The sequence below is a fragment of the Pundamilia nyererei genome, unplaced genomic scaffold, assembly GCF_000239375.1.
Source record: "Pundamilia nyererei isolate P.nyererei 1_Seehausen unplaced genomic scaffold, PunNye1.0 scaffold00149, whole genome shotgun sequence".
Lineage (NCBI taxonomy): Eukaryota > Metazoa > Chordata > Actinopteri > Cichliformes > Cichlidae > Pundamilia > Pundamilia nyererei.
The window spans coordinates 686,097-712,735 of record NW_005187550.1 but is presented as its reverse complement, the minus strand read 5'-3'; the positions used below and the strand labels follow the sequence as shown (position 1 = coordinate 712,735).

General features: G+C 43.7%; 1 protein-coding gene across 4 annotated transcripts in view; it reads left to right on the top strand.

Moving 5' to 3' along the window:
• The window catches only part of zmiz1a (zinc finger, MIZ-type containing 1a), a 107,840-nt gene that overhangs the window by 59,236 nt on the left and 21,965 nt on the right, over positions 1-26,639 (top strand). For all 4 annotated transcript variants that reach the window (XM_005744763.2, XM_005744766.2, XM_005744762.2 and 1 more), the window contains exons 4-6: positions 16,101-16,211; positions 18,883-18,996; positions 22,461-22,566. In XM_005744763.2, coding sequence (XP_005744820.1) covers positions 16,143-16,211; positions 18,883-18,996; positions 22,461-22,566 — 289 coding nt within the window. In that variant the 5' untranslated portion in view covers positions 16,101-16,142. The remainder of the gene's footprint in view (positions 1-16,100; positions 16,212-18,882; positions 18,997-22,460; positions 22,567-26,639) is intronic.

Below are 26,639 nucleotides of genomic sequence, written 5' to 3'. Positions count from 1 at the left end.
AAGCTGCAACCTCTAAATCGCTAACGGTGTGAACACACCGTAAGGGCTGCAGTTCCTTTAATGGCCACTTGAGGTTGACTCGAAAAGCAAGTCAGTCCCCACAGAGTGTTACGTTCAAATGAACTAAAAAGCATGTTTACAGTTTGAACCTCTGTTTCCTCCTTTTTAAAAACTGTGTGACGGGGTAGCTTTAAAGCTTTAAAGTCGGGGGTGTGGCTGCTTTGGCATAGAGGTATATTGACACAGGGAGCTAAAGCTGGCAGGTGTCTACTAGGCTTCACCTCCACTAATTCCACCCATTGAACCAGACATCTCCATTGTGTTTGTGATGTTGGAGCTTTTGGATGCAGGAATAATATGTCTGGCTTGCATGGTGCAGCCTAGTGTGTCTTTTGTCCTGTCTTCCTCCCCTTATTCCCAACAGGTCGTGGCAGATGCCTGCCCTTCCTTCAGCTTGTTTCGGCAGGAGGTTTCTTCCTGTTAAAAGGGAGTTTTTTTCCCCCACCGTCACCGAGTGCTTGCTCATAGAAGCTCGTCTGATTATTGGGGTTTCTCTGTATTGTTTTAGGGTCTCCACCTTACAGTATAAAGAGCTTTGAGGCTGCTCTTGTGATTTGAATTGAATCTAAGAAAGTGAATGAAATTCTGTAATTTTATTAGTCCATTAATAAGCAGACTTGCGTATCAGTGGGTCACACCCATGCAATTTATAAATGTAGCTCACTAACCAGGCTTATATTCAAATGAAAAAGCATTTTCGGTGTTACAAAAATGGCCATTTCCCATATCTTGTATAAAACAGTATCAAATTATCCTTATCTCTGATACTCCACCCGGCCCTAAAAGGTTTCTGAGACTGGATGTAATGTGCATTCATTGTTAGTGGACCCAGGGGAGAGAATGGACAATGATTGGGAGAGCAGGTGGGGCTGTATAAACAGTATATGGGTTACTACAGAGGGGGTTTTCTGTTTTGGCTGGCTGCTTCATGCATCCAGAGTAGGAGCAGGGTTGATGGATGGATCCAGACCGGAGATCTCATGGAGGGCTTCAGAGCAGGATACTGGGGGAGGTCTGTGGGGTTCCCGAAGAAGTGTCGGGTTGGGGTTGCTTTCATTTTTCAAACCCCTCTCCACCTGCCGCCTCTCTTCTCTGTCTTCTATCCTCTCTTTGCCGCCCCTCTTTAGTCCCCCGCACTGTGCCTAACTATTTTTTTGTTCCACGTCCAAGTGGAGTCCTCTACTGGTTGCTGCCCTTTCACAGTCATTGCAGCATGCTCCCTCCCAAACATCAATTTGGGATGTGTTTAATGCTATTATGAGGTGGCAGCCCAGGCAGCGTGCCCTCCAACAAGGAGAGATGGACTCGTGCCGGGGTTAAACACGACTTAGTTTTCTTAATTCACTTAAACTCGGGTGCTTCTGCTCTCTGCCACCAAGCTCTTAACTTCCTGGTCGGCGCAGCCCTCTAATGCCCGCCTGACACAGCTGTAAAGCGAAGCACTGCTCGTTTTGTTGCTTTGAGGTCAGTGCGAACATTACGAGGTGCTTTGACAGGTCAGAAGTCTTGGCTGGTGTTGGTTTGTGTTTTATTCCCTGACTGTACTTTCCAGCAGCGCCTGGGTGAGCAGAGTTGGCATCTAATTTGCTGGCTTACAGGCAGCGAGTTTGAATGGGATGATCAACTAGTTACTGATGAGATTCAGTCACCAAATCCATAATCCTGTCCGTCTTATAATAACAGGAATAAGAACAGCAGACCTTTGAGTTTGCCTTCATGTGCGGAAAAAATAAAACTTGAAGCTTACAGCAAAAAATAATATTCATTGATCTATTTTTAATTGAATCTTTCTCAGGAACATTGATTTGGACAAGAAATAAAATTTTTAATTACTGCTGTGGTGCTACAGGAGACACAGCAAATCACATGCCAACATATATCTAACACAAAAAGCGTGCCGCGGAGTCTGTATCTGTATTTCTTTCTTTCTGGCACGACAAACTGAATGGAGCAAAAGTGTAATATCTCTGTCTCCCCTGAGCAAACACTCCATATAAACATCAACATTTCATAGCATTTCTGTGTCATGTGTGTCTTGCTTATATATTAAATGAGCAACAGTGTGTGCTCATTAAAAATGCATGCTTCACATTGGGCATAGGAGACCAATTATCCCACCTAGTTCCTTTACAATGGCTCATAATAAAAGGCCCCTGCAGTGGGCCACTCCCTGATAGCTTCACCGCCTCAACTGCTCTCACCCCTCACCTCGCCTTCCCTCTCTTCTCCTCTCTTTTCCTCCCTTCCTATCTCCCACTCCAGCTGCCTGTTGTCTTCACACCAGATCATCAGTAAACAGGCTTTTCACTGGATTTGATGGAGTGCGGTGTTTTGATCTGTCGGGATTTGGTGTGTGTGCGCTGCAGGTGGCAGCGGACAATGGTATTACAGACAGAGGCAGACATTTGAGCGCACGCAGAACACACCTGATGGCACACATGCATGCATGCACACACACACGTGCACGGGCTCACATGTGTAAACATACACAGTAGATGAGACTGTTAAGGTGCGTGTCGTTGCCATCGTGCTTTCTGACAGGAGTGCCTTAAGAAGATCAGAGCGCCTGTGGCACGGAGGCTGTTTCCCGCCACATGCTGTACATCAAATACAAATGCATGTGGGAAGCAACTGCATCACTGGAGCACTTTAAAGCCCCCATACTGACAGCCTGTTCATCAAAAGACTGCCATTATTGTATACATATGGAATTGTATAATTTCCCTGCCTCATATTTGTTCGTGCATTTGTATGTGCGTGGCTGGCAGTGTACTCTTTGAGGATCAAACGCGGCTAGTTTTACTTCACAACAGGAGAAGAAAGAAGGCAATGTGATGGAGTTTCTGCAGCTGATGCTTCGGTTTGTTTAAATGTATACATCAACACACATGGCAGGCTGTCACAACCTTCTCTGCACTTCAAACGGATGAGCTGATGGCTGATGCCTCTCCGTAAAGGAAGCTAGCTGGCCCCGCAGAGTGCCGAAAACAGCGTTAGCGCTGAAACGATTAGTCTATTAATCACCTCAAAGGACAGAACATTAAGCAATAACAGTTTTGATAATCAATTAATCATTAGAGTAATCTGTCAAGCAACAAAAAATATAAACATTTCTAACATTCACTGGTTCTAGACGAGACTTTTCATGCTTTTAGAGGCCGTTATGAAGATGTCATCACCAAAACCAGGTACTGGGAGCCAGAGGGACGTTGTGATTTTTAATGCCTGAAGGCAACTGTGAAAATGGAGGGAGTGCCAGTCATGCTAAAAGGGGGCTTTTAATTTAAAAAAACAAAAAAAACAAACAAAAAACTGAAAATCAACAGTGAAAATAATTATTAGTTAGCCCTAACCCCTACTTCGGTGTAGCGTGCCATTTTAATTGGCGACAAAACCTGTCAAGGCCAAGAGCCCGATTTTATTTGATATGCTCCCTGGATGAGGAAACCCCTCCTTCGCTCCCCGTAGACGCTGTTAAAATCAGACTGACTTCATTAATAGTCTGATCTGGATGTAATTAAGAACGAGCAGAGGGCGGCCGGCAGAGAGACGGCAAGTGAGAAGCAGAGCCTTTTTTTTCCTTTTTTTGGATCCTTCTGTCGACTGTGTTGACAGGTCAGGTAGAGATGAGTAGGTCAGGAGATGGATTGTGATGGAGCTTGACCCGAGTTGTGTCGTGCTCTTGTCACAGCTTCATGTGAGAGGCCTGTTAGAGCTGGTAAACACTGGGAGCTGCTGGGCTATCACTTTGTTCTGAGATGTTTTGGCTCATTTGTCTGTGATTAGTCTGCTCGCCTGCCTTTGTTTTGCAAGTGTGGATTATCTGAAACACCCCCCTACCCGTCCTTCTGCACACGCACACGCACACCAGTTCTTCTGTGCTCGTGTTTACACGGCGCTGGGTGGAAAACATAAATTGGAGACAGAGCGTTCCCCGTCTGCGCGGCTTGGAATGGGGTTTGGACTCGGAAAGCTGGCTTTCCTCTCAGGAAGTGTTGTTGCTCACCACTCTCCATAAACACTGGAAAAGAGACCCAAAGAAAATGTCCCAGACTCACTATTTCCACTGTAAACACACAGACATACACACAGACATATACTGCTCCCATTTTTCGCTTTCTCGCATATATGTCTTTCCCGAGCAGAAGGCTTCACATGTCTGGAGCGTGCGAACCAGAAACCCGACCTATGCGTATAAGCTGCTTCAGATTTGTAATTTATGACCGTTATATTTCAGGCGTTGCAAAGGCCAAACAGTGCTTATAAACACAAACAACAAGGAGCTAGAGAGACAAAACATTGCGTTATAGAGGTTTCAGGACTCATGCAATGTTTTTTATTTATTTATTGCAAAACAGTTGGCAATAGGGAGAATGCACTGCAAGGAAAAAAGAAAGAAATCAACAAACCAGGATTTGCTTTGTTTACGTTGCACCCCTGGGTGAAAATGCCAGCATGCTCCAACTGAATTACCTCTTAAAGGAGCGTAAATGTTACTTTTCAGCGTTAACAAGTTGTTGGATTGCAGCTCCCCTTGTGTGCTCTGTGAAGTTAATAAATCTGCACCAGTGAGAAAAGGAAAGAAAGAAAGCTCTTTCCATCAATTTTATGGCATTTATTCCCGCACTGGAGCATTATGCTTTAAAAAAAAAATCATCGCTAAGCCCCCCACTCCTTAAAAAAAAAAAAAAAAAAACTTGAAATGTTCACAGTTTGTCATTGTCACAGCTTGGATTTGACAACAGGGAGCAGGACTCTGTAATCTGTCACTGACAAGTTAGCTCCTGTGACTTCATTGCAGTTTTTTCTTTTTTTTAAAAGAATCAGCAATATACCATAACAACCTGTAAAGCTTTTTTTAACATGTAGAGGATTAGATGATGCGCTTTTTCACAGTTCCAACCATTTGCTGCTATTATCGCTTTAACACCCATCTGGCTCCCAGCACCCTAACCTGCCTGTGCACAAGCCTGTAGCAGCAGAACAAGGGAGTGTCGTGGAGAGAGAGAGAGAGAGAGAGAGAGAGAGGTTAGAAACCCTCTTTTTTTATTACATTTCCTCCGCAGTGAAAGAGGAGGCAAGATGGACACTCCATATCTCCCCGCTGCACCAGAAAACTCATCTAAATGGAAAACACATTGTCTTCATTATTTTGCGAGAGCTGAAAGAACGGGGTTGTCATGGTAACAGCCATCTGAGTGAGCGCAAGCGGGCGGCCGAGGGGCTGGTTTTAGGGCCAGAGGAATGGAGAAAGAGAGAGAGAGGAAAAAAGAGGAGGAGGAGGTGGAGGGAGGGAGGGGTGGAGGAAACAAGGAGTCAGGAGAGGGGAGGAGGTTTGGTGGGAAGAGAGGAGAGATGAAGAGGGTGGAGATCAAAGGAAGACAATAGAGATGGAGGGAAGGAAAATAGGAAATTGTGGGGTTAAAGACACAGAGAGGAGGAAAGAGAGCAGCGGGTGTGATGGAGAGAAGACCGAGGAAAGGAGGGGAGGGTTTGTGAGAGGAGCCAGACAGTGCAAATGGCCAGTTAGTGGCTCTGGGAGAGCAGCTCGGAGGCCCTTATTAATTTCAAGGGGGCAGCAAGATGGTAAGATTTAAAAACTTAGGAAACCTCGCCACAGCCCCGCTGGTGCGTGCCACAGTGTGTGTCTGCGCATGGGAGCGCATGCACAGTCGAGAGAAAAAAGGGGGCTCATATTCGAGGAGCGGGTAACCGTCGGGTTGAGATTGCAGTCTCCTGCCACTTCAACTCAGCCGGCGCCCCCGCTGGTGATCGACAACCTGCTCGCCGGCGTCTTTATTAGTTGCTCCCTGAGAACAGCCCCTGGCAGCAGCAAGCCCAACACCAACGCCCTTCATCAAATATTTACCCCGTCTGAATCTACAACATGCACCAAGGCCACATCAAATAAAACCAAGTGCCAAGGCGATATCTAATCCAGTCCAATCCCTCTCCTTGTCAACTTCATTCTCTTCCCTTTTCTGATGCTGGGTGGCTTTTCCTGATGCGACTGTCAGTTTAGCATCAGCTCGAGGATTAGAGAAGGAGACCTAGATGATTGTTTATTCAAGTTGCTCCTCTGTTTTATAGCCACTGGCGTAGATATGACTGAGGCCTGACACAACATCATTTTGGCAGCCGTCGGGTGATTAAGGAAATTAAAGTAAAAGCTTAAGTCTTTGTCGTGTAAATACTTCCCCCTGGGGTATTTGGATTGGCTTTAACATCCATTAGGATTTGACATACAACCTCTTCAAAGGAGCAGTATCATTATCGTTATTGTTTGCGGTTCAAAAATGGGACGGAACTGAGAAACCAAAGGACTGTCAGATAGATTTATTTATCGCAGATGAAGCCATCATCACTTTTGGTAAATGCCTCTCCGCTGTTGTCCGTGATGCATTGCGTTTTCGGGGGTGGGGGGGTGGTGTCAGTCATGTGGCTGGGGTAGGGTATTTTTCTTCACAAAAGCATCCAGATCCATTGGCGATAGAGTCCCGGGAGCTTCGTGGGATTTCTCAGCGCATGGGGGAAATTATGTTTGTCTTTTTCTCTCATCGGTTCCCTCCAGATGTGCAGTCGTGGTCAAAGGGAGGGACGAGGGCTGCGGCTTGTGATTGACCAGCACTTAGAGAAAGAGACAAGCGCGCTCTCGGTCGACTGTTTGGCTGCTCTGGCTGGCCAGCTGTGTGGCTGCCTGTAGGTCTTAGTGATTCATGTCACACTGTAATTGGTTTACCTGCTCCCTGTGTGTCTGCGCTCTGAGAGGACCAAAACAAATTACCCAAGGATGACCTCTCGCCATCTCCCTCTCTCTCTCTGCTGCTCTTCAAGCCCCCCCCCTTCTCTCCCTGCTTGCCTCACCCTGCCTCCCGCTCCATGTAATATGTTGTGTGAGTGTTTTCCGTCTCCCCCTTTCTTCCCATCCATTTGTCGCGTCCTCCTGAGCTCTTTCTACATATACCTTGAATCTCACAAGCGAAGTCACAGCAGAATATGATTCTTTCATAGGAAAAAATGTACACACATTTAAAGCCTCTCGAGGTTTGGTGGCGTTTGCTTATGAGCGTGCCCGCTATGTCACACATCACCACATGTTACGCACACATGCATGCGTGAAGATAAGCTGATGTGATGGACTTGAGATGACAAATAAACACACGCACACCGCGGTTGGAGTGCTTTGTAGCTCCGAAAGAGTGTTTTGTAAATGCTGCAGTGAAGCACATTAGCCTTTCAGTGCTGTTTTTTTTTTTTTTTGCGCTCATTGTGCCAAATAATACCTGTGTGGATTGTCCCTTCAGTGAATGAAACTGGTGCTCTGTGTACACCATTAGGCTGTTTCATTTTCACAGCGAGCAGATGTTTTGTGTTGTTTGCTCCTCTCGCTCTCGCACGGCAGTGAGCAAACTTTCAAAGAACAAGATGAATGCGCTCTCCCATCTACCCGTGCAGGCAGGTCTCGCTATCTCTAAGGTTATTTAGCGGTCTCTGTAAAAATCCTCTGTCAAAGGATTTCACTCAGAGCTTGAAAAAGTGATTTGTTTGGGTTTGTTGCATCTCTGATACACACTGTTCTCGTATGGGAGGCCCTGGTGCATGTACTGGTAAACATCAAGTCTTGTTTGAGTGTCCTTGAACAAGTCCTTTATTCTGTGCCGACTCCAGGCAATGCTCGGCTATAGACACGGCAGTCGGAAAATCAATAAGGATTCTGTAGCTTTTTTAGATTAACATTAGAATATCTTAGCTGTTTATTTATTGCTGGATAGCAGCAACACATGCCAAGAACAAGTCATTATAAATTATAGTACCTGTAATCTGATGAAGGCATGTGAACTTCAGTGACCAATAATTGCCAATTTTTCTTTTCTTTCTTGTTTTTTTTTTTTTTATAGGTATTTTCACAAAATACCTAAAGGTAAAAAAAATGCCTTTTTACCTAAAAAAAAAGGCTTTTGATGAAGACAGGACCTTTAGTAATTAGTAATGTTAATGATTTGTGGTAACTGAATGAGAAAGGGAGTACTTGGTACTCTGTACTGTACTGTTATTACTGTGGTTTTATTTTGGAGCTGAAAAAATTTGCACTTGTAAAGGTGGCAAAAACTACAGTTCCTTGAATGTCCGCAAGGGGGCTCCCGTGTTAGAATTTTTTTTTGTTTAAAATGCACAATTTTGTTAACCACTGCCCTCCCATAAAGCTAGGTAATGTTTTATCTATAACACCCCTGTTTGTATAAAGACTATAAAGACTTATGTCTTCTTTGGCAATATGCTAGTAAAAGAAGCTTTAAGTACGCTCTGGTAAGTACATTTTTAAGCCTTTTTTTACTAGCTAAAATTATATTAATAAAAATATTATCGAGCTTTCTGTTTTTTCCACTTATCAAAATCAGAGTTGTTGTTGGGCTGGAGCATATGCTAGTTATAGGTGGGAGGGGGTACCCCTGGAATAGGTTGCCAGTCTTAGCACAGGGCTAACACACCTAGCCAGCTAGCTAGCCAGACCTAGCATTACTCTTTTGTCAAAATAGCATCATATTGTGTTTAAAATAAATTAATAAATACAAAGGCAATGTGGGTATGGGTTAGAATGTAAAATTACATGCAACGGTTAGTCCACATGTTTATAGTTTAACTTCCGGAGATTTAAAAAATATTATTTATGGTTTAAAGGCTTTGCCCACAGGGATAAATAAAGGATGTTCAGCAGAAGCTGGAGCACAGTGGGGCATTTTGTTCCACCATGTGCAAAGAGGTTGGACTGCGAGCTTTTTTTTGTAAGATTGTGCATTTGGAGTGTCTGAGACAAGGGGAGTGGAGGGCAGGCTGGCACAGATATATTTTTGCTCTCCCTAATGACACCAATACCATTTCATGGCTTAGTGAGCAGATTGAATCACACTCACTCTTTGTAAGTCTCACCCTCTGCCCCTGTCTCTCTGTTTCTCCTTCCTGCACACACTTCATCACTCTCTCCTCACACAGACATATCACATGCGCATTCATATGCTACCGTACACTGATGTGTTACACTCACCCTGGTGGATGTTGTTTAATTGCATTTGGGTCAGCAGTTTGCCAGTGCTGGACATGGAATTTGTCAGTTTACCCATTCAGCAGCCACAGGGGGCAGTGTGTGAGCTAACAGCTCTGCTGGAGTCAGGCCCATAAGGTTAGCTTTACACAAGCCTGTCAGACTGCACTGTCAATCACTCTCCTCTCCTCTCCTCTCCTCTCCTCTCCTCTCCTCTCCTCTCCTCTCCTCTCCTCTCCTCTCCTCTCCTCTCCTCTCACACATTCCTAAAAACATACTAAACTTCCATTATCCCACTTAATAAACTTCAGACTCGCCACTGAAGTCCTGAAGGCTACACACACTGTCATAATGTTACACATACACACACACATATGCTCAATTGCTTCGTCTCTTTTGCATCTCTAGTGATAGAATCTCGCCTTTGGTGACAGTGGAAAATCATATGTGGCAGCCAGGACATACAATCTCCCCCAGTTGGTATTTTTAGTCCTCAGGAACTGGAACTGGAACATTGTATGGAATAAGGAGTTCATTCATTCATCATGTGATGCTCAAAGCTCTGTTCTGCTCATGGATGACCTGATTTTTGTATCTCATGGTTAGATAAATGGCCTTTCCTTATTATTCCAGTATAGACAATACAAATGTAAACCTAGCTGGACCTGGATAATAATGTTGTGCTATTATGTTAAAATATGGGATTAGGTGTAATTGAGCATTTAGCTTTATAGTTATCAGGTGGTAGAGCTCAACTTGCAACCCAGGATTTGTCCACTGTAATGCTGTCAAAGTGCAAGCGCAAGTATGACAAAACATACTTTTATTTGCACATGCAGCACACGGAGAGCATGTGCAAATAAATGTCTTTGGCCATTTTGTTGCATACTAACTCCCCAGGGAGCCTCGAAACTCTCCTCTCCAGGTTTCTCTTTGTTTACAGGTTTATCAGAACTTTTCCCCTGAAAATAGATTTCTGATGTGGCTGAAACGTTAGAGAGCTAAGAAGCTCACAAGCTCCACAAAGCTGAATGGAACTTCAAAGTCAGTGGATAATTATCTGTGAATTTCTCTCAGCGGGGAATATCTTTCACAGACAAAACTATATTTGACCCATTGTTAATACAGAACATTTCATTAAATATTTTGTTTTCCTAGTTGGTTCTGAAAGTGGTAAAACATTAAAGATAGCAAAGCTTTGTAGAATTATCTCACTACTGGCTTTGTGTTACTTATATTTCTAAACTTGTCCTGGTAGAGCTGAAATAATCATAAGTTTAACCACCTGTCGACACTGCTTTAGTGCTTTGTGCTGTGCAGAGGTCTTGAGGTCTTTTTTTGGCTTCCAAGAAGTCATTTTTTGTGATTTTTTTTTAAAGACAGTATCAAACCTCCAGGCTTTCTGAAGGTCTTCCAAAGTTTTTCTTTGGTCATTTGCTGGTCCTTGTACCTGACCATTTTTAACACTGACCGATGAATCATTCAAGCATAAGAACAGCACCCAACTCAAGGGGTGAACCAGTGTTGTGGCTACATATAAGACACAGCTTCTGAGAAAAAAATTAAATTGTTTCTCTAGGCATTTTGTTACAAAAAAACACCAAATACACTATTTTTGGTGATTCTCAAAACTTGGCATATCTCTGCATTTAAAAAAATTGAGGAAACTGGACAAATAGAGGAGAAAAGAAGAAGTGGCAGGTCTAAAAGAAAAAGTACCTTCAAGTCAAATCGAGCAAAGACTTGACACAGGACCTGAGATCATCTGGTCCTTGAGTTGATTAATCTACTGTTGACAGAAGCCTCATCAGAAATGGTCTCAGTGGAAGGATGGCTGTCATTCATAAGCAGGAAGCAGAGAGAAAAGTCTTATGGAGTGAAATCGTACCTAAAAGAGTTCAGGTTGTGTTGAAGAATAAAGGTGATCATAACAAATATTGACTTTCAAGCCTGTTAGAAGTGTACAAATTCAATCTCCGTGTATGTTTGCCAGTGTTTCAATAAACTGCTGTGCCTATTTCCTATTTTCCAATCAATATATAAATGGCTTGAGACCTTTGCACAGTACTGCAACTCATGAAAAGTTATTTTTCACCTTATAAACAGAAAAATAAATCTAATCTAAAAATAAATTTAAAAGGTAACTAATTGTAACAGCTGTCCTCACCATGACTGTGTTAATTAAAATTAACTTAAAAGATTATAGGATTCAGTTCTCCGTTCACTTAGCACATGGTGCTCCTTTTTTGAACTTACATATAGAGTGGTGAAATAATCGTCTGTTCCCGGGGGTATCTGGTGGTGCATACCTGTAATATTCCACAACAGAAGCTCCATATTTATAGACGGCAGCAGAGCCGCTCGCATATCCCCACATCACAGCTGTTTGCATTGCAGTGTTGGGTGTCACATAGCTGCCCGGTGCTCCTGTGGTTGTCACATTAAAACAGAAGATAAACAAACAGCAACATTTTGAGTTTATTTTTTCCACCCCTGGGACAAGTCGTTTCACATTTTTATAGAGGCTGGTGGTTGTGATGGTGTAGAGGGTTTGAGTTTTATAAAGCCCAGAGGGAGCGATATGACTAATAGTTGGCTTTGCTGAGAGGGAAAAGGAGAAGGGTAGAGATTAGCGGAGGAGAGGATTAGCAGGGAGTCAACAAAATAGACAGAAACAAGGCAGAAAAACAAAGATATGAAGATGCAAGGAGGTTTGTAAAGAAAAAAAATGAAGAAAGCTGATGACAAAATGGAGTGGACTGGAGAATATAAAGAAAATAGCTGCTGTATGGCATTGTGAGTTTGCCACTAAAGATAATAATGTGTATGTGTGTGAGAGAGAGAGAAATGGCTGGTGGCTTTTTTACAGACATACTGAGAGCAGAGATTGTGGGAGGGAGAGGTAAAGAGAGGCCATCACAGCTGAGTGGTGTTGATTGGCCTGTTTGAAAACACATGAACTGCACACAGGGAGAGAAAGAGAGGGAGAGAAGCTCAGTGCACTGGGATAAAGTGTCGCTCTGTGCCGTGCCATGCTGCAGCCCAAACCACATTAGAGCAAATGAATCCATTCCACCTCCTGTTATGGCAGCTCCCACACGGGGCCCCGGGAAGGAGGAGGGAGGGAGGGAGTGAGGGAGGAAAGAAGAGTGGCAGGAGGGTTGAGATATGAGGGATGGGGAGAAGAAAATGATAGAATGGAAAATGGAAGGTGGTGTAAGGGACTCGCATGCTGGGTGGCTCTAATGATGTCTTGGGGGGCTGTAGGAGAGGAGAGCGAAAAGAAAGTCTGTGGCCATATGACTGAAGATGAAGAGGAGGAGTGAAGATCCCCCGCTGAGTCCAGAGAACTGAGTTCTCCTTTTCAAAATGAAGTTGATCACTGGTCAGACTTCATCAGATTGCTCTTTTTTTGTCATTGTTCAGAACTCCCCTCTGCACTTCACCTACAGCATAGATTCAGCATTAAAGCAGTATATAATTTTCCACGTGGTTATGTAAAAGCCCTTCATTATTTTGAAATAGACCCGTCCCGAGGCACCGTGAAACCTTTTCCGACTTCAACTTTAAAAACCGTTAAAGAAATTTCAAGGAAGCGGCGACAGCATGTTGCACTTACAGCTTGCGTAGCTGCAGAAGTTTGGGTCCTCAATAAGGCAGATAATTTTACATCGCTATTATTTATCAACAGGCTATAATTAAGAACTAATAAAATAAATTATAAGGTCCTGCTATACTCCCACAAAGAGTTTATTTTGCACATGAATCTTTTCATTCGTCATCTCATTTACATCCTTTTGTCTAAAGTACAAAAGCGAATTGTAAGGACCCAACTGCCGACCTGCAGTGACTGACAGAAACAATGCAGCCTTTGTAAAGATGATGAGCAAGTCATCAAAAAGTCATATGGGATTATGAGTAATGCTCTGTGACCACAGAGTTAAAGCTAACTTTGGACCTATTGTTATGTATTACTGGCACGCTATGAACCTATAACATATTTAAATGTGCTTTTAGCACGTTTAGTTGTTTTTTAAGTGTGTGTGAACAGATTATTTAAGTGAGATGTCAGATTGGCCGTCGAGGGAGCAAAGGGGCCCGTTCTTTCATCAGTGCACAGCACACAGCTTCTACAGTTTTAGTTTGTAACGTCAGCTGATGTCTGCGCAGGTAATTTTGCATTCATTAGCATCTCACTGCTTGCGCATTGATTTTGGAGAATACTGTGATTGACCTATCAAGGCGCTGATTGCAACCATATCATCCAACCCTGCTCCTAATGTACTCCCACGCAATGCACAGCACTGCGATGTGTCACAAGCTCCTGCACAGCTGCCTCCGTGTAACGACCGATCACATTCACAAAGCTCGCTGCACTTGACAAAGGTGGTAGTCATTTGTCTGAAATGAGAAATCACTCGCGCTATGAGCGATCGTACGCTGTGTCTGTGCACGTGCGTGCTGCTGCTGTTGATAATGAAGAGATCATTTCAACACTCTTTTTTTTGTTTCTCTCCGTCTCTTCTCTCCACCGAGCCTAGCCCTTCTTTCCCTCTTCCTGCCATTCTTCAGGGCCTTTCATATCACTGCGCTTTTGTTTAGGATTGCTTATTTCTTGCCCCGTTTCTCCCAGCTCGTTTTCGCTCAGAAACAGAAAGAGAAGGAGGGAAACAACAAAAAAAAGAACACAAGCTTCCTTGGATGTTAGCACTGCTTATATTTTGCTCTTACTCTGCACTGATTCATAGCAGCATCCTCCCACTGCTTTTTTGTAGAGAGGTCGTAATATGCACATCGTAATTGGATGTGTAATGCTTTCCTTTGCACCTCGGGTAAGCAGTGCTGACTGTTGCTGATTAAGATGTTGGGAAGACAATAAAGATTAAGCAGGTCTGTCTGTGGCTTGTGCATGCTCAAACAATGATGGAAGTTGCCCAAAAACAGAAAAATATAACTCTGGAAAGGAGGGGGAAAAAAGTCAACTGCTACACTAAGACACACACATAAGGTTTTTTTTTCCAGCCTAATCAGTGAATCTGTGGAAAACTGAGAGCAGAGATTTCAGCATTTTGCGGTAAAACATTTAGCTTCCCCTCCCAGTGATCAGATAACAGATTAGCGTGTTTCGTTTTGAAAGTACAGGAGGAGGAGTGAGGATGTGGGGCAACTGGGAGATGTTCTGCTCCGTCTACAATGGAGCATCATCTGTTACGCAACACATTACACGGGCGTGTGCTGCTGGGTGGTCTGACAGCGCGGACGGTCGGTCAGTCAGGTGAATTGGCTTCTAGTCTCAGTTACAATGCCGCTGACTGAGCGCAGCCTGGCCAACCAGTCACATTTCCACCTCATTTTCCTTTCAGAACCTCAGGGCCCATCTTTTCATCGACTAACAAAAGAGCTGTATGTTGATGGGGAGGGGAGGGGTGTGTGTGTGTGTGTTGGACCTTGTGAAAGTGCAACAGAGGGAAGGAGGGAAAGATGGTTAAAATATGTAGCTATCTCCACCCCAAAGCCCCCGGCCCTCCTCTTTTCTTTCTAGTCTTGATGTGTTGGGACAGCAGGAAGGGGAGCTGGAGGAGAAACAGTTAATCAATAGCCACAAGGTCAGACGGCCAGCGCTGGGCTGAAGCGTGCCCTGTTAGCGGTCTGTGGAGCTGCCTGCTTGCTAAAGGGGGATTTGTAGCACTTGTCAGGGCTTAAAGGAGGCCTCTCTGGACCACTTGCTCCAGGTGTAGTGTATAAAAAGAGACATGCTGGTTAGCAGCAGGAGAGGGAGACATCTGCTGGACGCTGGGAGGCACAGCAGCATGGCAGAATTAGGCCACACAAAGTTAGGGGTCAAGTTTTGCACAGTCAGAGTGACTTTGTGGCTCGCACTCTACGGATTTAGCAGTTTCCTCAGGACAGTCAGCGCCCACACCGTGCAGCGCGATGAGACATTTCCCTGCCAGGCATTTCACAACATTTGCTCCAGAATTCCTTGTTACTCATGCAAGCAGTGTATTGGTGATGTTCAAGACTTTGTAAGTGCACTCTATGTAACTCTAATCTGGTAATGCTTAAGCTCAGAGGATTAGTAATACAGTCTTATTCTTAAAGTGTTGCTTTGAAGTTTTACCTTTACGTTTAATCAAAGTGAAGAATTCAAGCTTTTGTGTTTACATGCTCTTAAGTGCGAGAGTGTGTGCGCGCGCGTGTGTAAAAGAGAGTGTGTGTGCATATTGCTGTGCTCTTTCTAAGATAGGTGCACAAGACTGAGCGCTACAGATGAAAACTCTCAGGCTGAGCACTGTGTTTCGATCGTGTTTGTTCTTTCGCTCTGTTTCTCGCAGCAGGGGATCTTGGGGGACCCTTTATCAGTGCTGAGCAGCTTTCCACCCCCACCTGTGGTTTCTCTGTTGGCCTTTTGTGTGGAGGAATGTGAGGCGGACCAATACTGATAGAGATAAACACAGAGGGATGGTGAGGGACGGGGGCTTCGCTGGCAAATCAGCACGATACCCATTTATCCAAATCTCAGCATATTTCTCTGAGATGCTCAGAAAAGTGAACGCACGGTGGCAATTGTTCATGTTGTTGCAAAGAAAAAGAGAAAAAGAAGAACCTTATCTTCTGTTTGATTTGTTTGTCCACGGCACAATGATAACTTCAGCTCTGAGGGTTGCTAACAGCTGTCTTTTCTCTTTTGCAGTGTGAGACTTTTCTCACATAGTTAGCAAAAAAGCTGCAACAGTTTCCTTTCAGTTTCATCGTGTTTCCGTTTGTCATTAATGCTGCTGCTGCAGGACATCTCAGTTTCGTGCATTTGCCAAAAATATGCGCTCGAGGCTGATCAAACCCTTCAGTGAGTCAGCGCGTAAACAAGCAGGCTTCTCAGTTTGAAACATTTCTTGAGCTACTGTTTGAAATTTACAGCCTGCAAACTCTGCGCGCACTGGGGGACCTGACAGAAACCTGTTGTAACAGTTGTACTTCTCCCCATCCTCTTCTTTTACAGAGTAAAAGAGCTCTTTAATGGAGTCCCGATAGAGACGTCAAGATGAACACGTTACCATCAATGGACCGGCACATCCAGCAGACCAATGACAGGCTGCAGTGCATCAAACAGGTGTGTATGCAGAGCAGTGTGTAGAAGCCCTCTCTCCTCCTCCTTGTTTTATTCCTTTGCAGACACAGTTTTTAGAGGCAAAGACAGAAGAATGTACATTTCCTCATCCTTCCTGCATTACTTTCTCCCCTCAGCACCTTATTTGGGCATCAGTTTTTCTGGCCATTAGCTCCAGTCACACAGATCAAGTTGCACAGGGTCATAGAGCGAGAGAGAGAGGGGGAGGCAAATCTGGCAGCTAACACAGGAACAGACTTCAAAGCGACTAGCAACATAACAGCCCCCCTCCCTTCTTCTCCTGGTCCTGTGTTCCCTTACTTCACGTTCCTGACTCTTGACGTTTGCCTACCCTTGTTGTGGTTTTGCTTAAATACTTCTTTGACTGTCAGCTTTCAGGAGACTCCTCATAGACACACATATATACAGACAGACATAACCCAGGGCTACCGCCTCTGCCTGTGATTAATCGTCTACAAGAGCTCATAGACTGGTTGGCTAGCTGGCTGGCTGTGGGCATATTCATTTATGCTACGTGGGTGTGATGCTTTATATCTGAAAACATCCATATGACACCATGCCTTAGAGTGACTCAGTGAATGATGGAGCTTCTTAGCTTGTGATTTTTTGCAATTTCTCTTTACCCATTGTTGAACCTCCCACCTCCACCCCCTTATTCCCGCGTTCCCTCCTAAACTCCTGCGCACCTTTCATAATAACCTCCATCTGAACAGGCTCAGATCGCCTTGGCTCTTTTGCACGACACCAAATCTTGGAAAGGCTCTGTTTTTTGAAACGTCAGCTCATTTCAAGTGAATACAATTTGAAGTAACTGACACTGCTCACGTCTAAAATCCCCCTCGCTTACTTTCCTTGGCGTCACCGATAAGCCTGTAATAGGCGGATTTAACACGTCTGGCTTAATAAACGCACTAATTGTAGTTTGTTTTATGTACTCCTCAGCTTTTGCTGTAATGGAGCTTGTCGTAAACCTGACTTCAAAGGCTCTGAGCTAGTCATTGAGCGCTGAGCTTGTGGTAGCTCTGCTAGCAGGGTGTTGTTTTGGTTTGGGGAAAGCTGCTGGCACAGAGCAAGCTGTTATGCCCTTTTCTGTGTCGTGTTTTTTTCATGCAGCCAGGTAAGCACTGAACAGCCTGAACCACTGCTGGCTAAAAAGAGGAGTACGCCGGTCCGTCATCTCGCTGAGGACAGTCTGTCAGACGTCTGTCTCTTGGTGTGTTAAAGCCCCATCACTGCTGCAGCTGCTCTTCTCTCTCCCTCGCTTCCCAGTTCTTGTCCTCATCCAACCCTAAACAACAACAAGAACAGCTCAGGCCCCATCCTCCTCCTGAAACTCAGCTGAGCTGTTTCACTCCGCTGTCCTCCCCCTCACACCAGAGTCGAGGTTGTCAGGCAGAGTTGGTGGCGAGCGCTGCGGCAGGAGGAGCTGTGAGTTCAGATCTAGACAGACAGCCCCTGCTGTGCTAGTTCTGATTCCTCTCGCGCTGGAGGTTGATACGCCTCCCATCAAGCAGCAATAATGCCAGATTATATCACTCATCTAGAGCAGGCTCTTCTCCTCCCTCTCACTGAACCTCGACAAGCGCATCTCTCACTTTCTCTCACTCTTTCTGCTTTTCTTCGTCATCAGTCAGACTCCTGTGAGAGTCTACAACTAACTCTATAATGCCTAATCTTCACATCACAAAAGATGAGTCACTCAAGGCCTCTCTTGAAGCCCATGATATCGTTGGACGCTCTCAGAGATTTTCTCAGTGGGCGGGCACCGGCTTGACACGTCGCATTTGCTACGAGGAGTCCCTTTTGTCACACATTGCCAGAAAGCTGCCCTTTCAGAAATGCTCACCTCTGCTGCCCCCTAAAGACAATAGTTCTACCTTCTTTCCAAGAGCACACAAAACATAACGCTTCAGCTCTAGATGAGAATAATAAATGCTTTCAAGTGGGCTCAATCTCGCCGAGTGAACGAGCTGCAGCTCTGCGCCATTTCAGAGCTATTAACCTCCTGAGCCGTGAAGAAAGGGAGCCCAATTTTAAAACCGCTTATTGTGTCCTGCCAGCCTCAGTAGCCTTCAGACACTGGGAAGAAAAGACTCAACTGTTTCAGGCCTCAGTGAACAAGCGAGAGAGACAGACAGAGACTCAAAGAGATTAGACAACACACCAACGGCTCGTATTGAGTCTGCACACATAGCTGCCAGGACCAAGGTTGTTTTCTTTGTGCACAGCCAAGTCAGCCAGTGGAGTAATGGTGCCTGGGCTCTGTTACACTGAGAACAGGCAGGGAATGAGGGGAAGTGAGAGAAGGAGAATTGGAGGGAAAGATTTGGTTGCTGTGTGGGTCATGGGGGTGAGGGATGGGTGTTGCCAAGAGAGATTAACAAGAAACACTGGCATCATTGTTGATATGGGTGTGATCTTCTTCCCACATTGCGGCTGAGCCCTGAGTGGGCGTATATTGGAAAGAGTCAAGGTCCTCACAGGGTTGCGGAGAAACACAAGACATTAAATCAAGGCAGTTTAAGGGGGGAGAACAAGGCTGCAAAACTACTTGGGTTCAGTGTTTTTCCAATTTGTACTTAATGCGAAAAAAATAACACTCATTATTTCCCATTGTCTCTAATAGCAGTCTCCTTTCTGTCTGTTTGCACAGCACTTACAGAACCCAGCCAACTTCCACTCAGCGGCCACAGAGCTGCTCGACTGGTGTGGAGATCCCCGGGCCTTCCAGCGACCTTTCGAGCAAAGTCTCATGGGATGTCTGACGGTACGCAAACACTAATTATGGTTTTTGTTGAGTTTTTCAGGTACTTTTTTGAACACAAGGAAAACAGTAATTAGATTTGGATAAGGATGTGTCCACCTCTGAGGCTTTTAGCCGACGTTTAGGATCGTATGTACACAAGTTTCATGTAATATTCGTGTAGATATTTCAGATTGTTTTACAAAGCTGTTAATAGCACGTTGTAATTTGGATCCAGAGGTGATCTAGCTGCTTAGGCTCTTGACAGAAGTTGTCGTCAGCTGCTGCTACATTGTGCTGTGCACACACAAAACCACACACATACACAGAAGAGGTATGAAGAGGTTTGTAACTACCCAGTCACCTCTGGCTATCGCCTTTCAGTTCGCTAGCTGCTGCTCATCGATCTGGGCACAGGGCCAGAGAGCTGGCTCTCACCAGGTGTGTACAAACCTCTCACACACGTACTTACATGCGCAGCCATGTGTGCGAGCCCTTAGAGCAAAGACCTGCGTGTTTCACGTGTTTATTGCAAAGATAAGCCTTTGCAGCACTGAAAGAACGCTGTTCCCAGTCCAAGCGTTCACGTGAGCAAACAGACAAATGCTCATTAATGTGTAAATCACAATAAAAGCCTCTTAAAGGCCGATAAGGAGCTATACAATCGAGCCCCCCCACTGAGATCCCTCTCAGCATGGTGCGGTTTCCATCAGCTAAATTGTTTCGTCAGACTTGGAGCAAACTGCTGCTTATCTGGAGAATTAGAACACGCAACAAGTCTGTGCATTCTTTCAGGATTTTGTCTTTATGCCGGTTGTGTATCAGAGATCCAAAGAGAAATTTAAACATGACTGTTATTTGAACGCATGCTCCATGTGGAGGACGCGCCTGTTCCCCGGGGGCTTTAGAATCAGGAAGAGATGACGCAAATAACAAGTATTCCACTGTTAGAATGACACTTTACATGACAGGTGTAGTGGTTTTTTTTGTGTTTTGTTTGTTTCTTTATATTTATGCAAAATGTGTGGGCGGTAATGTAGTGGATGCAGACATATGTATTATTTTTGTATATGATTCCACAGTTTTCTAAATTCTCCCACGTAGTTCACAAGGAGCCGTCTTTCACGAATGACTTCAACAGCAGTTAAAAATAAACTACAAAACGGATTCCTTTTCTCTTTGGCAAATAGATAAACAAGAAAGTGAGTGGCCTACTAACCCTTTCAGCACCTCTCACAGCGCTGTTTTCATATTGACAGAAATATGTGCTTGGATGCACATCCTCAGAGGGAGATTAAGCTGAAAAAGGCTTATGAGGTGAAACACTGTTAAATCCATGTTGAATCTATGCTAGCCTCTGTAACTGGCTGCCTGCCTTGTATAAACTGTAGGGCAGACTCACTCACGCAGGAAATTAAGCCATTGACAACAACACGATTTGAGCGTTTGTCAGAATAGTTTGCTTAATCCTGATGTGTCCTGAGCAGCTTCAGATGGATATAATGCAAGTTGCACTGGAAGTGTAGAATTGCATATTTTATTCTCCTGAATGGAACAATCAAATAAACCCTATTATTGACATCATTTCACCAGTTTTCTCTCTTTTTTCACCTCCCAAGCTTTTTACAGTATTGTGCACAAGTGTTGAGCCACCTCTCTTTTTTTGTTTTGCTTCCAAGGAGCCAGACTTGCTTCTAATTGTTTAAAGTGTTTTTGAGAAACTTATTTTCTTTCTTTCTTTGGACATTGGCTGCTTTTTGACTCATTTTAAGTCTACTCATTATAAATGATTATTTTAAGAGGAAGGTTTTTAGTGTGCTTACCCCTGTAACACTGGCCTATGAATCATTCAAGCATAAAAAGGAACCTAACTCACAGGATGAATCAGTGTTGTGTCTACATATAACAGGCGACTTGGCAAAGAACCAGTTTTAAGTTGTAGCTTTTGGCACCTTGTTACTAGCATCCTGTTGCAAAAACACATCATTTGTTCCCTTTTTTTGTTTAATCTATAAAAAAAAAAATGCCAAAGTTAACACAGCTTAGCAGGCATAAAGTATTTTTGCACCAATAAGATGATTCCCAAAAAACTGTTAGCTTAAAACCTGCCACCTAATAGATGTATTTGCTCCTTCAGTTCATCCATCTACTGTTCACTAAAGCCTCATTATAAATGGTCTCAGTGGAAGGGCGACTGTCAAGAAGCCATTCTTCAGGCTGAGATATGCCACTTTACATAAGACTGTTCTGAAATCAGTCTGATGGAGCGACAAACTCAAATTTGAAATTTTATATCAATATATATGGAGGAAACTGGGAGAGAGGTGTAGCAGTGAGCGTATACAGGCATCTGTTAAACACGGTGGAGGCTCTCTCGTGGCTTTGCGCTGCATTTCACCCAGTGGTGTTTGGGTTCTTGTTAAAATGATGGAAAAGTCTGATTTTGATTTACCATGCATTACCATTTGGAGATCCTCTGATTGCAGCAAAGATCCTCATCTTTCAGCATGGCAATAATCCTAAACACACTGGCAGAGCAGTAAAAGCATAACTGGATAGAAACGTGCAAACTATTCCAATTTTGTGTTTTAATAGTAGATGGATTAGAAAAACTTAGACATATTTACCTGCTAACTGAAGCTTGAATCGACAGAAAAATACCCCAATACCTATTATTTCAGGTGCTTTCAGAGCAGACAGTTCTGGAGACTATCCAGAGGTTAGTCTGGACATCCCCTGGAACTGCATACCTTCCTGTTTTCATTTGAGCCACTCATAGAACATCTGGGGCAATGTAATATCTGGCCAGCAGCTGGTAATGCACCATCACCTTGTGATCTTTTTATTTATTGATTGATTTTTTTTAGTTGGGTGGTGGATGCCTGGTAGTGAGTACAGGGGAACTCCTAGTGAATGTGTGTTTATATTGGGCTCTGCGCAGTCAGAATTACATAGTATTTCCTCTGTTGCATATAGATTCAACAAAGCCTGCACTTTTCAGTATGATTTCATAAAAAAGAAAAAGTTACTAGCACTATGAAAAAGTCCCACATTCTCCTCATCTGGTTGGACATCTGACTCACGCTTCGGCTGGCTGGGTGTCGCGCTCTGGCCAGTTCACTTCCTGGTCAGTGCAGACTTGTTTCAGGTGACCCTTCATAAGCTCTGCTCCTTCTGCAGAGTGACTGTGGTTTGGCACTCTCGGCTCTCTTGGAGGAGGATACAGTCATCAAACTCGTCCCAACTGTGGATCATTGGAGCGAGCCAGACTGCAGACTCCACATTAATCTTACTATCTGTCTTTTCGTGTGTGTATTTGTGTGTGAGTGTTCACTCTTTCTGAAGAGAAATGAAGTTTATTTATAAAAGTGGCTCAAAATATGAGCACAGTTAATAAATTCAGCAGTCGAGAATATTTAGAAATTCAACTTGGGGACTTTTGATAGATAGACAGCAGCTATACTCACAATCCGCTGCCCTTTCTCCAGGTGGTGAGTCGCGTTGCTGCTCAGCAGGGGTTTGACTTGGACCTGGGCTACAGGCTGCTGGCTGTATGTGCTGCCAACAGGGACAAATTCACTCCTAAATCTGCAGGTAAGACCCATTACTTAAAAACAACAACTTTTCTTTATATACAAAACAAGTCACATATCATAAAATCACATCTTAAAGTCTTATGCTAACAGACAGTTTAGCTTATTAATTAAATAACTGTATAGTTTCAATAAATAAAAAGAAAATAAATGTCTGTTAAAGTCACCATGAATCTGTGGTTGGTTGATTTCTACCAGCAACCACAAACATCACACAAAAAGTCCATGGAGCATTATAATGTGAAGTTATTTTTAGTTCCCATTAAACATTGATGTGCTATTGAGATGAGCCGTCTGAGAGGTAGCCTGAGAAAAAGAGTCCACTCAACAGTGTTTCCGCACTGCGTGCGTGCAGCCTACACGCACATACACATGAAGCCAAAAGAGAAAGAGTGAGCAGTAATGCTATCCTCAGACATTTATCTATCAAATCCAATTTCCCCCGATCCATACCTCCCCTCCCCGCCTCTCCGCCTCCCACAGTCCTGCAGGAGCTGCCTGTTCTTGTACATTTGTCAAAGTGAAACATGCAGAGGCGGGAGAGAGAGGAGTGAGAGAGAAAGAGATGGATGGCTGGAGAGGTGTCGCTGATGTGTGCTGGACCACTCGCTCTGCCTGACAGAAACCTGACAAAGCTGTTGTCAGCCAGTCAGAGCACAGATAAACCTTTATTCGGCGGTTGCATGAGTAGGAATAATAAGAGTCAAATATTTTGTCTGGTTTCTTTGTTTTTCTGACAAGTTAAACGTGTGTCATTTGTCGGAAAACAGGAACTGCAGTTATGTCAGTAACGGTTTTGAAATCTTATCCCATAATTCCTCATACAGGCTACAGTTAAATGTGTTGCAGTTAAATGTACAGAAGGGAGTTTCTGCTTTGTTTTGTTTTTTTGTCCAAAGTGTCCGTGATATGAACATTTGCTAAGGGTGAATATCAGCTTTCAGTTGTGGCGGGAAGCATCTTGTTGGGGGGAACTTAAGTGGTCAGACAGACGTCATTGTACATTATTGATTGTTGTGTTTCTCTCTCTCTCTGTCTCTCTCTGTGTTCCTGCGTTGGGATAATATGATTGTTGTCCAGGCCATGGCACGGACTGGCTGGCAGGCTGCCTGGCTGGGCTGGGCTGGGCCCGATTGACAGTCAGAATCATCTTCAGGCCTGCTGATGGTTCTGGGATCTAATAGAAGACAGCACGAGGGTTTCAGGAAGAGCTGTTTATGTACAGGAGACAAATGGGTACTATAGTGTAATTATGCGAGGTTGGGGGAGGGATGTGAGATATGATGCAGCCAGCCATTAAACAGGGCAGACAGGCTGCTGGGGTGGGAAGCAGATATGACTCAGGGCAGATCTTACTCACTGAGCGTCCGTCTTAGCTCCCTTACAAGGACGTCTGTCTGAGAAGCCAGACAAGGGGATGACAGCGGAGACAAGATGTGTGCATGAAATCAAAGATACATCCATGCGCTCAGAAAGAGATGTAGAGAAGTGTCGGCTGTCTGTGTGGTCGTTTGTGTCTTTTCACCTGCCTTGCGCGGGCGTGTGTATGTACGTGCATTTATGCATGCGTGTGTGTCTAATTGTGCAGCTCCTGCACAATGTTCTTGGAGTCTGCATGGCGACAGAAGCCTGTGAATCTGACACCTGAGAGCCCAGACAAGGGCCAAGGAGTCTGGGATGCTATCTGTAGGCTCCTCAGGGATGGAGGCAGACTGCAGATCAATCACACTGACACTTTCTTTGAAAGCATCAGTCAAATAAGAAATTGATAAAACAATTATCCCTACCCTCCATTAGAGCAGTTCAACAAAAACATTTAAAATGATATTTGTGTGGGGTTTTTTAAAACTGCAGCCACAAATGACTGTAGAATGAATGCAAATAAATGCTGAGTGAACATATTAGAAACTAATCACTAAACTTTTAGGTTTCCAAGAAGGCTGACTTTGCATTTTAATATTTACATCAACTCTTTTGTGTGTCTCAATTAAGTGTCTTGCAAGTAATTGAACCCATGAACAAAGTACAAAGGCATAGTTGCACAGTATGAAAGTATAAATTGCTGACTGTGAGATCTGTCGAGTGAAGTAGAAAGATTTTCAGCAACAGCAGGCAGCTGACGATGAGCTGTCTGGAGATTGTGACCCTGCAGTGAAGCCTGGGGGATTAGTATGTTGCTCTAATCTGGAATCAGCCAGAGAAGAGACCTATCTGCTGTTAGGCAACGTAGCATTAGCACTGTTAACTCTCAGAACCAGCAAAGATACACAGCATTACTGCTGTTAGCATAGTAGGATTGTTAGCACTGATGTTTTGCTCCATGTTTATTTTTTATTTTTTGGAGTAGGTATGCTATAAGCTCAGGTTTAAAGAAAAATAAACTTAAGTAAATCTGTGTTTATGTTTTACACCCAATAATCTGTAGTCTAGCACAAATACGCTTACACCTCAGAGGTTCATTAGATGATAGAGGCGCACTTTCCACCTTACAAATGCACAAAACACAACACATAAGAAATTAGATGAATCACAAAATCTGTCGAAGCTTTTTCTGCTGCCTTTTTCAGTGAATCTGCTACTCTAAATATAAACTCATGAAGAGTTAGTTATCTTCCTTTTATGAAGGAAAAGCTTCACAAATTGTCACCAAGATCAGCTTTAGTTGTCTGCAGTTATCAGCTTGTCACATCATCTCCTTGAAAATATCTCCTCCTGTTGTTTGTACTCGGATTACATCTGAAGTGTGACTTGGATTGTTTTGAATGTGTATATGTTTCCAGCGTGACTCGACATGCCCTGGATTAGAGGCGGCTCCTCCCTGGAATGGTAGCTTTTTTAGCTTTAATGTTTAAGATACACACAGGTTGCTGCTTGTTTTCCCTTTGTCTAACTCAGCGACGTAATAGTTATTTAGACTGGAATCTCGAGTGATATTGTAATTTACACAGAAGGTTAAAGTCCCTATCCAAACAATGATTCGAACTGTAAAACCTTATCTGCATACATTAAAATGACATATTTAACATTTTTTCCAGGCCTTAACATGGCATAGACTTAACTCTAGCTTTCGTGTAATGCTATAAATATATATATGATTTTGCAAACTAGTCCCCACCCCCTCCTTCAGCAGCTTTCCTGTAGCCTGCTCTCCTGTACTAGCAAGTCTCACTCACAATACTGGTTCCTGGTGCTGAAGTTTTAAGCAGTAGGTTTTTTCCTCCTGCTTAGTTTGTGAAAGGAGAAGTCAGTAAAACAGAAAAGGTGCTTTTCCAGTCAGTGGAGGGGAAAACGCAAAAACAAGAACCACCGTTGCCAGGAGAACACAGGACAATGGCTAAGTGCTCAAGGTTAGAACTAAACAAAGCTTTCATCTCAACCAGAGAATTTAGATGGATGTGCACTTGTTGGAAAGCTGTGCATAACAAGTCATAAACTCAAGTACATCATCTTCACATGACCTGTGTCTCCTCTCCTTTCTCTCCTCTCTGTTTGTCTGTTTCACAGAGATACACTTGCACAGTCTCACAAAAGTTTGTAAAATAGTAAGTTATTATTTAAAAATAGTTTCCTGAATAAGTTTGGATATTAAAACTACTGGGTTAGAGCTATGGTCTAAAACTGTGAGGTTGGGTTTAGAAAAAGATTAAAGATTGCCTTGGATTAAAATACAACGTTTTAAAGCTATGGTCACTTGGTTGCCATGGTGACGCATACCTGCTTTGTCTGGATTAATTAAATGCATGCTAAAGAGATATGCTTCTTATTAAGCTTCTTACTTACAAAGTTGTACCTGACACATAGATTTTTTTCATTTTTTGCTTGAGCCCAACAATTGTATAGGTGGGTAGAGATTACTGGCTGATATTAATCTGTCTGTGTCTGCACTTATAACAGCAGATAAATGAAAATTTATATACAAAGACGAGGTGGGAGAAACACCCTTCAACCATGTTACGAGTGTTGACGTTGCATTGTTTGCCCACCAGAGGGCGCTTTGAATCTTCCACGACACATGTTAGCAATGCAATAAATACAACCACGAGCGTAAACAAGTAAATAAGTAACTACGCATAG